General features: G+C 40.1%; 1 protein-coding gene across 2 annotated transcripts in view; it reads right to left on the bottom strand.

Annotated features, from left to right (window-relative positions):
- CPQ (carboxypeptidase Q) overlaps positions 1–13291 on the bottom strand; it is a 523824-nt gene that overhangs the window by 348794 nt on the left and 161739 nt on the right. For both annotated transcript variants that reach the window (XM_061171373.1, XM_061171374.1), the window contains exon 3: positions 6771–6978. In XM_061171373.1, coding sequence (XP_061027356.1) covers positions 6771–6978 — 208 coding nt within the window. The remainder of the gene's footprint in view (positions 1–6770; positions 6979–13291) is intronic.

The following is a 13291-nucleotide window of genomic DNA, read 5'->3' as shown; positions in this document are numbered from 1 at the left end:
AGGCTCAATCAGCAACTCCCTAAGCGCTTGCCTCCTGCCCCAGCTTCCGGTTTCTCTGGTAACTGATGAGCCAACCTGACATCAGGTCCCCCTATAACTGGTAGCCTCCTCTTCCCCCAAGTAGCAAAAACTGCTGCCCTGTCCTGCCTGCTGTCTGCCGTACACAGTGGGGTGTCACTCCAGCACTTTGCTTCAGACTTGTAAGACTTCCTATCCAATAAACTGTGGTGGTCTCTGTTGCTGTCCCTGGGCTTTTTCTTCAGTCTTGCGGCTGGGCAATTGCGAGGCCTGCTGGGTGCAGCCCAACACCCTCCTGCTGTCTCTTTTTCTCCATCCCCATTGCCATCATCTATGTCCTCATTACTTCACATCTGCATTATCAGATCAGTGTCCTGGCTTACCTTCTCAAAGCACATCATCTACAGTCACCAGATTGATCTTTCTGAAACAGTTCCCAAACTTTTACATACATCAGAATCACCTGGAGGGCTGTTTAAAACCACAAACCCCAACCCCAAGCATGTTTTAATTTAATGGGTCTCAAGTGGGGCCTGACAATTTGCAAATCAATAAGCTCCCAGGTGAGGTTGACATGTTCCGGGGACCATACTTGGAGAAACAATGCACTAAAACATCCCCCTCCAACTCTAACACAATCAATGATTCCTCATTTCCTCCACATTAAACTTAATTAAACTTAAAACTCCCCAATCTGGTACTTTGGATTCTTCATAAAGCTGGTCTCTTCCTCTCACCTCAAAATTTCATTTCTCTGATCTCCTATGAAACCTTGCTCCAGTCAAACTGGTCTACTTGTGTATTACCCAGTGCATGATGCACTCCCGCTTTCTTGTCTTGATCAGGAATGCCTTTCCACCTCCTGCCTCTTGTTCAAGTTCAACCTTTTCATCGAGTACACCCAAAACCTACATTCTCAATGTAGCCAGCCCCCATCAGACTTCTGCTACCTCTTCTAGACTCCTGTAGCATTAGCTCTCCAGCTAAATCTAAAGTGCATGAAATCTAAAGCACATGGCATTTAGAGCCAAAGGCTCTCTGGGTATGAATCCTGGTTCTTTCATTAGCTGTGCAACTTGACTAGCCATTTAACCATTCTGAACCTGTTTCTCCCTCAGTAAAAGAGCAATAACAATATCTATTTCTATTGGGTTGCATAAAGAATTAATTGAAACAAACTATTTAAGCCTTTGGAGAAGCATAAACAAAGTAGGTGTTTAATAAATGTCAATTTCCTGTCTTGGAACTTCCCTGGTGGTGCAGTAGTTAAGAATCCGCCTGCCAATGCAGGGGACACGGGTTCGAGCCCTGGTCCGGGAAGATCCCACATGCCGCGGAACAACTAAGCCCCTGTGCCACAACTACTGAGCCTGTGCTCTAGAGCCCGTGCTCCACAACAAGAGAAGACACTGCAATGAGAAGCCCGCACACCGCAATGAAGAGCAGCGCCCACTCGCCGCAACCAGAGAAAGCCCACATGCAGCAACGTAGACCCAACACGGCCAAAAATAAATTAATTAATTAAAGTAAATAAATAAATTTTTTAAAAAAAATTTTCCTTTCTTTGTTCCTTTCCTCAATCATGCATTTAGCACTAAATATAAAATATATTACACTAATCATGTACATTTTAAGCTTACCCTCCTCTCTTTTAGCCAGACAGAATATTTCTGAGGAACCAAAAACATGTCTAATTCATCTTAGCAACCCTAGTACCTGGCAATTACTGAGCAACTGGTAAGCTCTCAATAAATATTTACTAAAAAATATGATTAATTTGAGAAATAATGTAAGGCAAGTGGTTCCATAGAGCAGCTTTCCTCTGCAGAAATTAAATCTCTTAAAATTACATTTATCCTTAAAATATTCTCCTATGACAAAGGCAAAATGTATTTTACAAACAGAAAAACTAAAAAAGATCTAATGGCAGTCCCCATTAGATAGTCCCCACTTGGCACTTAATATTGCACAAGAGAAAAGTCATTATAAAAACATCAATGAAGGAAAAATCTTCTCTTTGAAGTAAATTTGAGCCCAAAGACACTAATAATGGGAATACAGAGAAATAACGACAAAGAATCCGGAGATAATGCTGGCAACAAGTAATGGACTGCCTTTTGAGGACATCTGTCATGTAAGCATGTGACTGTTGTACTTCTAAAATGGCTGACAAATATTGATAAGTGCATCGACAGGTGTCAAGTCACATTGGTAAAACACATTTCCTGTCCTTTAGGAGAGTCTCTAATTTTGAAATCAAGCAGCGACAAATTTCTATTCTGTTCTCCAGTGTTGCTGACTTCTACGCTTTTCCTAAACAGGATCCATGGGTTATGCCATTGCCATAGAGCTAAGAGTGACCCAAAAGATCATTGTGTGTGAATACTGTGGCAGAAAAAAAGGTATATAATCTGGCCTATTGGCATTCTGGATGTTTTCCTCCAAATACAGAGCAAAGTGCCCCAAGAGTTCAAGCTGATTTCCATTCACTGTACAGAGGCTACACGGTCTGGTCGCAGAGCACTAGGAATCGGGCCACCTGGCTTGTTGTAAGAACCCTGCCACAACTGAGCACATAACCTCAGACAAGTGGATTCCTCCAACAGTCGTTTCCAGAGTAACCGCCATGTACCAGATATCATACAAGATGATGGGGACACAGAGGTAAAATGTATGATCCATGTTTTCCTGGAACTTACAGTCTAGTGTTGAGTCAGGCAATTGGAGCAGACTGCACAGTTGTTCACCAAACTCATTTTCCTTTCACCGCGAGCATGAAGATAGACCAAATTTCCCAGCCTCCACGTAACTGCATTGTGGCTGGTGGAATGTAAGCAGTGAGGTATGCGATACCCAGGCCTGGCCACAGAAAACCTCCCCCTTGATTATCGACTTTCTCTCTCCTGTTCCTTATTTGCCAGCTGGATGCAGGGGACCCTGCAGAGGACTCTGATTTCTTAGAGGTGATGGAGCCACAGATGGAAAGGAGCAAAAGTCCACCTGCTGAACACCCTCCTGGAACTATTATGTGAGCAAGAAGGAGATTCCTATTGTGTTAGGTGTCTAAGTTGTTTGCTACAACAGTTAGTCTACCCTACCAAAGCATGAACCCAAACTACCTCCAAGATACTATGATACAGAGTATGCACAGGATGATGTGGGATACCCAAAAGAGGCAGCTCACCTGGGGTGGAGCTGGATATCAGGCAGGGCTCCCCAGAAGAAGAAACACTTAAGATGAATCTTGAAGGACAGTGTGAGATAGTGAAGAAGGGAATAGAAGGTTGCAGAGGAGAAAGCATTTGCAAAGTCGTGAAACTTGGAGGGAATGGGGTGCACTGGGGAAGTCTTAGTGATTCCTGACTAGTAGAGTGTGGGGTGATGTTGGGAGGTGGAGCTGCTCAATATGCATTGGCTGAAATGACTGATAAAGAGCAGAATCTAGGAGATGTCGTAGCTACTAGAAATGATGGATAAGGGAAGAGGAAAAAAGTAATCAAGGACCATCTAACTTATAGGGCAGAACAGACGGCATTCTCTTCACTGAGAAAGAAAATGCAGGAGAAAGAGGTAAAAGAATGAGTTCAATTTTGAAAAAAAGGAAGAGAAGAGAAAAGAAAGGAAAAGAAAAGAAACTGAGATAGCTATGGAACACCCAAAAGATAAATCGGCAGGTAGTTAGATGTATGGACCTAGAGCTCAGGCAGTGGACAGAAGAGGTGGGCTTGGAAAGGGTCACCATGCTTAGGGCTGAAGTCATAAGCATGATGGGATTGCTCAGGTAGAATATTAACAGTGAGAAGCCAGAGAAACAGTGAAGAAAAGGGAAAGTGGGAAAGAGGGAAAGAGCAGGAGCTAGAGAAAGAGAGATTATGAGAAAGAAGTCGTAGAAGCCAAGAAGAGATTGAAAAAGCAATCAATAATAAGGAATGCTTCAGAGTGGTGAAATAAGATGATGGCCTGAAAAATGTCCATTATATTCAACTAGGCAGCTATTTGTGACCTTAACAACTTCCATTTCAGTATTTGGAAGGGCCAGGTTAAAGTGATCTGGAGAGTGAATAAGGGATGAAAAATTACAGATAGGAATATAGAATACTCTTTAAGGAAAATTGGCTCTAAAAAACAATTTAGCCTGAAGTGGACAAAGAGACAGTTTGTTTCATTTTGGTTTTCATTTTTCAAGATGCAAGACTTAAACATGTTAACATGCTGAATTCTCTGAACTTTTCTTTCTTTATCTTAAAATGGGGATAATAATGCCCCTTCTCCTTGGTCCACTGGATTGTTGTCAGAACAAATAAGATGACGTATGTGAAAGGTTCTAAAGTCCTATGTAAAGAGCAATGTTATTTTGTATTCATAAATGTTGAAAATATGGAGTTATAAAAGTTAAGAGTCCACTGAAATATGTCTGGCTATCAAATCAATGAAAAAATTATAATCAGTCTGGATCTATAAATATTAAGAAAAATGTCTTGAATGCACACTACATGTTGGCAACCCCAAATCTTAGAGGCTAACGACAGATTTCTAAGTCCTTTGCTGGACGAAATTCTTCTGGTGTTCCTAGGTTACAGCCTGGGCTTCCAGATGTCTTCATTATACCAGGAAAAAAATGTCAATGAACCCTGTCAGACTGCTGTGCATTAAGTCATCTGGGAGTTTATTAGTCTTATGAGTAGTAGTTGTTAAATAAATATTTCTGGCATTCACCCAGTTTCACAAAGCAGCAGAGTAGCTCCATAATTTAGATCTCATGACCAGTGACATCATGGTGAACGGCCACAAGTTGCTGACTGTGTTATTCTAAGGGGTGATTGAGGTATTCTGGGAAGTAAGCTAGCCATTTCAGGACTTCCCTTCTGGGAAGAGTAACCATCCAAAAGAATACGGTCCAATCATTATTTCACTAGTCACCAAAACTTTAAAGACCCTACAAAGAGCATTATTTTTAGCACTGTGAGATCAGTGTAACTAGGTTTTCTCTCATAAAACTTCTAACAAGTGGTTTTAGCATGCCCCATCTTCCTCCCCTGGGATGATACCTTATCCCCATAAAAGAAAAATGTCCCTTTTTTTTTCTCTGCCCTTTTGGACAACTCCTCTGACTGGGTTTCCTAGTTGCTGATGTGTCCTCAGTTATTTTTAAGGGCATAGGGTGCTAATTATTTAAGGTCAAGCAGCTGTGACTCCAGCTCCAAAGAGCAATTGTGCAGAATAAAGAATGCTTCCTTTACAAAAGATATTAAAGATCTAGCCTTGAGACTCAAATAAACCCTATTTGCAATTATTTTTACATTTTTTTTTTTATCTTAGAGAGACCAGGCTACAACACTAAAATGGTGCTTCTTTTATCCATGTTTCTCAAATATTTTATCCTTGATATGTGACACTACGATATGCAGCTATTAAACTAGGCCCAATGTCTGCAGGTCAATTTTTGGACTTTTTATCCACTGCAATGCCGAATTTCCTCCTACGACTGAGGATCAATAAAGCCATGTTGCAATTACCTCAATCAGAAATACAAAGAAGAAGACAAAACTTACGCTGCCCTCAAAATAGACCTTTATAAATATCAAGTATCTTTCATAAGTTTACCCCATTCAATCTTAAAATAATTTTGGGGCTTCCCTGGTGGTGCAGTGGTTGAGAATCCACCTGCCAATGCAGGGGACACGGGTTCAAGCCCTGGTCTGGGAGGATCCCACATGCCACAGAGCAACTAGGCCCGTGAGCCACAACTACTGAGCCTGCGCGTCTGGAGCCTGTGCTCCGCAACAAGAGAGGCTGCGACAGTGAGAGGCCTGCGCGCCGCGATGAAGAGGGGCCCCCACTTGCCGCAACTAGAGAAAGCCCTCGCACAGAAACGAAGACCCAACACAGCCATAAATAAATAAATAAATAAATAAATTTTAAAAAACAAAGAAAAAAGATGACTACTATCTAAAAAAATAATAATAATAATAATTTTGTAAATGTATTATTGTTAATTATCACCAATTAATAGAGAAGAATGCTGAGGTGCAAAGAGTTTTAAGAACATTCCCAAGGTGGTATGAGATTAACAGATACAAACTACTATGTATAAAATAAATATGGAACACGAATATATTGTATAGCATAGGGAATTACAGCCATTATCTTGAAATAATTTATAATGGAGTGTAATCTGCAAAAATACTGAATCATTTTGCTGTACACCTGAAACTAATATAATATTGTAAATCAACTATACTTCAATTAAAAAAAAAAGAACATTCCCAAGGCCTCACGGTTCTTCAGAAGCAGAAGCAGGTCTACATCCAAGGTCCTCTGCTGCCTCAACTCTTTCCACTACACCATAGATGGCCCCTATCATGTAACCTGCTTTATTTGTATTTCACTTCTCTAGCAACAATGGAAAAAAGCCTGGCTGCCTCTGAAGTCTTTAGGAATCTTTGATGAAATGCAGACGTGAATTCAGTTCTCCCTCCAATGAAAATATATAAAATACACTGGTTATATATAGAATGTTATGGGATCATCGTGGATGTGGAAAGCTTTGTAAAGGAATGCACAAATGATGCTTGGAATCCTGAAAAGGCCAAAAAAGATATTACAAACAAATGAACAAATGTAGAATGGGGGGAAAGTTCCATGAACAATCAGTATTTTCTTTTGACTAGTTTGTTTTTATTTCAAAAGGGCTTCTCTTTGATGGAAAACCCTAGTCTTTGAAAGCATTTCAAATGAACATAATGACCAACCTGTAGATGGAGAAGGAAGCCACCGATCGAATGAGGGATGCCAAAGCCCCCACTTTGGCAGCTTCCACCGCCCCCTGGACGCGGTATTGCACTGCCCTCGAGTAGTTGGTATAAGGTTGATTGTAAACGACAATCTTCCCCCTTGCTTCTGGGGCCCTTCTCTGCAGTTCTTCGAAAGAGGTCACCACCAGAACTTCTGCTGTAATGCCTACAAATAAAAGTCATACAAGGTTAACATATGGTTTCCGATCAGCCAGGGTGAATTGGCACACAAAAGGTCACACATGTTCTATCCACTACATCTGGCAAACTGGTTTGCAAAGATCAAAGTTTCAGAGCCATTTGCCATGGGAGAAAGATTCTGGGGGTTAGCCAGTTTCCCAAGAAAGAGAAAAGGCATTCAAAAAATATACGACTCGTAAGGTTTTTCAACTCACTTGACCAGCTGCTATTAAATCACAAATTGCTTGAAAAGATGTCTTTTTTTGCCTCTTTCCCACAGAATGACACTAATTATTTATTTTTTAAAATGCATTTTAGAAAGCTCCCCATGGGATTAATGAAACACATATTTATCTTTTCATAAAACTATTTTGATATGTTGCTAAACAACCTTCACTGACATCATACAAATGATGGCAGTTTATAGAGAATGTTCTTAGAAGCCAATGATCTTCATAAATCCAACTTTTAACAAATGGTTAATGTAACCTTTCTCAAGAGCCACAAAAAGTCAGCTTGTTTTCTTTTCTTCCTTGTACCTTTTAAAGAATGTGGAAACTTCCCATGCCTCTCGCTTTATAGTACTTGTTCATCACCAAACATATCACTATTCTTCAGATAAAAATTCTGAAGATGTTGTATAATTGTCCTATAATCCTGTTGTCTCACTTAGAAAGATGTGGCATATTTCCTCATACCACAAGACTTGCCCAGATCTTCCTGATTAGGGAACAGGATTTCACAGCTTGCAAGAAGTCATTCAAAAACTGCCAGACCACTGAAGATTCAATTTGATGGAGTAGTTAGTGTGACAAGAAAAAAATATTTAGCAACAAAGGCCAGATGCAGTAGCTAAATATAACGATCTAAAATAAAGTGTCAGGCACCTACTGTTTTATGGCTTTAGCCATGCAGTCGTGAAATATGTCAGTAAAACCCAAGTATCAACATAGATTTGGCATACTTCTTTAATTTTGCAAACTAGAGAACTGGGTTCTTCTGGAAGCTTAACACACGTCATTAAAATAGTAACTGTTACTTGGAAAATCCTTTTAAAATGCACTGCAGATATGAGAGAATTCTTGCTTCCAATATGGACCCCATCACAATGGACCCTTTGGGCTGGCTCCTCTCCAACTTCCACCATCCGGACTGAATTTGTACTTTCACTTTAATGTGATTGACTACAGATCCATAAGCATGTCTCCACCAACATTCGGAACTCAGAATTTAATTTATAATCTAAAGAAAGCAATGTACAATTATGAAAAGTAAGGATGCCACTAGCTTTTTCACATGATAAATATGTGTAAAAGTACAAATAAGGGTTCAGCTAGACAGATTTTGAGATTCATAACTTTCTGAAACCTGGAGTTACCTTGAAATTTGACTGGTGTTATTGTTGGCATAGCACAGGAATTTTGTTGATGGTTTTCAGCTGTTTCTAATGAATAACAGATTCAATGGTCCACCCAAGGGGTGTCCCAGCAACAGGGTAATTTTGGCATCTGGATTGGAGCCACTAGAAATGAAGCCAAATTTCTATAAATTTTCATAGGCCACTGCAAAATTAAAGTCATACAAGGGTAGAGCTTCACTATAGTTTGTGGTTCAAGTTCTTTTAACAAATGTGAGTGATGGAGTCCTAAAGAGCCAAAACCTAACCTAGACACCAGTTGCCAATGCAGAACACTAGTAGCAGCTATAGGTCAAAACCTATCACCATGAACTTGGAAGAAGTGTTCAAATTAATCTGTTTTCCTGAAAGCTTAGCATCATCTCTGATTCCTCTGTCTCCTCCATCCTCCAGATCTCATCAGTCCTCAAATACTGATAATCTTACCCCTTAAGTGTTGATTAAAAGCAGGTCCTCTGCTCCACCACATTCACACCCTCTCACATCAGGCCCTGGTTATCTCTCTGTTGGACTGCTACGAATTCCTCCTCCTCCACCCACCACCACCAGTGTCCCGGCCTCCAGCCCAACTCCCTCAAATTTAACTGCCACAGAGCTGCCGGGGTGAACAACTTGAACTGCTGAAAAGTCAGATGAGCCGATGTCACCATCCCCCTACCCCCTCTGCTGATTACCCATCACTTCAACATACCAATCAAAGCCTATCTATCTCTATAGACACAGGTTCCCTTTTATTTTAAATTCTATCAATACTCAACTTAGAAGTTCCCACTTGCACCACGCGAGTCCACTTCTCAGCATCTTTGTTCATGCTATGGTACATCACGTCTTGTTGACCCCGTTCTCCTAACTTTGTCATGTGACTAACACCTATTTATCCCTCAGGATGCCATTTAAGAATCACTCCCTCCAACTCTACTCCATATTCTGTAATAACCTATATGGGAAAAGAATCTAAAAAAGAATGAATAGATGCAGATGTATAACTGATTCACTTTGCTGTATACCTGAAACTAACATAACATTGTAAATCAACTATACTCCAATTAAAAAATAAAAATAAAAAAAATAGATGGAAAAAAAAAAAAAGAATCACTACTTTAGGGAGGGTTCCCAAGGCCTCTGGCCTCTTGTCTCATCCCTCTCCCTCCACCTCCAGGAAGGCTGGTTCATGCACCACTCTCCTCCGGACTTTCAGAGGAAAGTTCATACCTGGGCACTAGACAGTGAAACGGTTTATTTATGACTCTCTCTACCACCTAAACTGTGAACTCCTCAGGGTTTGGGGCCATGTTCACTTTTGTTTGTATCTCCTGGGCCTAGCATAGTGCTTGGTATATGTGTAGGAAGTCAGTCAATAAACTTTCCTTAAATGGCACTGCTCCAAACAAGGGACCATTGACTGGGTCTAAAGCATTTCCATAAAAGTGCAATTTACCTTTAAAGTTTGATAGCGCTTCTCCCACAATAACTCAGCAGTCTGACTCTCTGACCACCCAGAGCACAGCTGCACCAGAATAACCAAGCAAAAAAAGGTCCTGGGGCAGCCAGAATAGAAATATAAATTCCAAGTATGAAAACTCAGATACTTGAACATAAGAAAGCTCTTCTGCTCTTAGAGCCTAGTTACCCTTACTTTATATAAAATTCTAAATCTAGTGCTTAAACCTATGAACTATAAGAGACAACAAATCAAAAAGAAGAGATAGAGAGGTTTGGAAGCTGATAGCAGTACCACAAAAAACAATGTCAGAGACAGGAACATGAAACATAACAAATACATACTTACAGACTTCTTTGCAATGTCGGAAATGTCCTGTATCTGGGCTAACACAGTAGCCATTAGACACATGTGGCTATTGAACACCTGAAATGTGACTAATGTGACTCAGAAACTGAATTTTTAATGTCATTTATTTTAATTAATTTATATTTAAATTTAAATAGCCATATGTACATAGTGGCTGCTATGTAGAACTCACAATCACTGCAGGATCAGCCATTATGTAGGCAAGTAGCCAAAAGCATCTCTGCTGGCCCTGAGGGACTTGCTTCACAACAGTTCAGTAACAGAAGTGGCAGTCACAGACCAGGCAGACTATATTCAGTACCCATTGTTTGGGAAGGCAGGGTGTGTACAAAATATTTAAGGAAGATTTTTACTCAAATTTGAATAAAATAAAACCAGGCCATCTGGAAAACTTCACTCTTCCATATTAGTTTGTGTTTTGACACATTTTACACAAAGGAAATGCTTCTGCTCTCCTACAAGTCAGCAGGCTCCTATTCTTTTTCTGTCCTCTCATCTCCCTTTTTCCAATGCCCCCCTTCCAAAAGCTAGTACATGAAAACCTCAAAGAACACAAAACCAGTATCAGATGCCCCGACCTCCTTATTAATAATTATAACCCACTCCCAACCCCCATCCCTCTTTTCTGGCTTAATTTTTCAATATCAATTATCAGCTTCCAGCTGCATCCACTACAGTAATGTAAGCTCCATGGGGGGGTGAAAATTCTTGTCTGTTTTATTCATTAATGTTATCAAAGTGCCTGAAGTGGTGCCCGACATGTAATATGTGAAATTCACTCACACTTAAGGCACAAATACACACATGTACACATGCATATACTGAATAAATAAAATAGAAACCAAAAATAAAAGTATAATAATACCCCATCCCTACTCACTTCCCAAAAATGTATACTTCCAAGGAACTTGGATATTTCTGTAGGTCAGCATAATTGATAATAATAATAAGAGTCATATTTGAATATCTAATGTTTATACTTGTGTTCACAGCAACTCTGCAAAGTAGTTATTAGGAAGACACTGAAGTGCATAGAAATAAGTTTACACAACTATGAGGTGCTGAAACAGAGAGTTGTTGGTCGTCTGAACCCAAGGATCACGATCCTCCTATTAACTGCATTGCTATCTTCTTTCACAGATGTAAAATATATCTAAAGAAAAGCTCAGGATTTTCATTTTAAGAGGAATAAGAAGAAACATAAATAAGTATACAAAAGCTTGCCTAAGTTTTCAGTTATTTTTTCTCAGTCTACTCAGGGTCTTGCTCGTAAATCAGAACACTGTTATCATACTAGGTCCCAATCTACTCATAGGGGAGAGTTTGGGAGGGATGCTTCACTCTAAGACAAGAGTCATCAGACTTTTAGAGTAATGAAAAGGATTATGGCAGTTCATTCTGAAGAAAATGTAAGACTGAAGCTATAAATATTCATATTATAAAGTGACTCTCTTGGCTACAGCTGATTATATCACAAAAAATAGTATAAAAATTCTCAGGTTCCCTTCTGTTCTCCACACCTAATTTTCAAAATTGACCAATTTATTTTTTTTAAACGACTTACCCTATGCAACAGATGCTGACTGCTGTGGTGTTGGCTTGGATATTTACTCTATGGAGAATTTGATACACAGACTCTAATCTCAGTCTCTTCTGACCTGACTCCTCCCAAGAACAGTTAAGAATAGGAAGATAGTGAAGTGAGAATACAGACAGAACAACATGTCTCTGGGGCTCAATTCAATGTGGTAAGTCTTAGGAAATTGATTCTGATTTCGGAAGACTTCACCCCAAGCAGGAGTTACTCCAGCCCCACCCAGAAGGAAGCCTAGTGTCTTACTCTTACCACGTAGTCTTTTCCCAAATGCACCATACAAGATAACTAGGTCCAATGCAATGGCTGATTTCCTTGAATTCAGTTATGGAGAAAGGGTAAGAGTCGTTCTCAGAAATTCAGTGTTTTGGCATGAAGTGGCAAGGAAATTGCAAATTCGTGGCAAGGCAGATAAAAGAACCTCAGAACAGTACTTTCTGAGCGTCCATTTGTTTATGGAATGTATTATGATTGTGCAACACCCTTTTCATGGAAGAACTAGCTTTAAAGATCCAAAGTCATTCAACAAATGTACAGCCCTCCTACTGGGTGGGCTTTGTGCTGAGCACTGGGGACGTTATGAATTTGATCAGTTCCACTCCTATCCTCAAAAACTGTGGAAGAAAAATAGGTAAGCAATAACTTTAAAAAGAGCACAGAATGTCACAAGTGCTAAATGAAAGTACAAAGTAAAAATTCACACACACACACACACAAAATAACATAAATCAGTATCAATTCTGACTGAGGGAAATCTAGAAAGTTTCCAATAAGGTAAAACTTTAAGTGGGCCTTAGAAGATTTTAATAGCCTGATAATAAAGAAAAGGGCATTCCCAGGTAAAGAACAAAGAAGGGAACACAAAAACAGATGAAACATCTATTCCTTTACAGTGAATAGGAGGCTTCCTGCCAGGCCCCAAAACAGACAGTGGGACATTCTAAAATCTTCTAGTTTTAACCAAGACATTTATGGACCCCTATCGTTCTTTGAATTCCAAGAAGGCAAGCAAAACAGTCTCCTTGAAATGATTTTCAGGAAAAGATGAATAAACTCAGCTATTAGTTGAGTCAAAGTTAGAAGAGCAAGAGGCAAAGCACAGCTGCAAACAACTGTGACCCACCCTCTCCAAACTGGCTCCTGAGAGTGGGCTCAAATCAAACCTGGTCCGTCCACCTTGCGAGCGAGCCCAGACCTGACTTCATCACAATCCACGGACACAATAAATTATCATCATCTCTAGAAAGGCAGCCGTGTGCCCAGCGAAGCAGCATGCCACAAAGCCGTCTTTCCATACTAACACTTGAGGACGAGCCACAAGCAAGGCAGCTTGTTTACCTTGACCTCTAAAATACAGAATTTACACACTTTGTCATTTGCTGGAGAGATGCCTACCCTAGGACCATTATCTTTGAGTCAACATGTAATGTAGGCCATTCAAGTTGTCCACAGATCCAGTTCAGCAACATCCAGCAGCC

Source organism: Eubalaena glacialis, chromosome 17 (genome assembly GCF_028564815.1).
Source record: "Eubalaena glacialis isolate mEubGla1 chromosome 17, mEubGla1.1.hap2.+ XY, whole genome shotgun sequence".
Classification (NCBI taxonomy): Eukaryota; Metazoa; Chordata; class Mammalia; order Artiodactyla; family Balaenidae; genus Eubalaena; species Eubalaena glacialis.
Note: the sequence above shows the minus strand (reverse complement) of the source record. Positions and strands in the feature narration are given on the sequence as shown.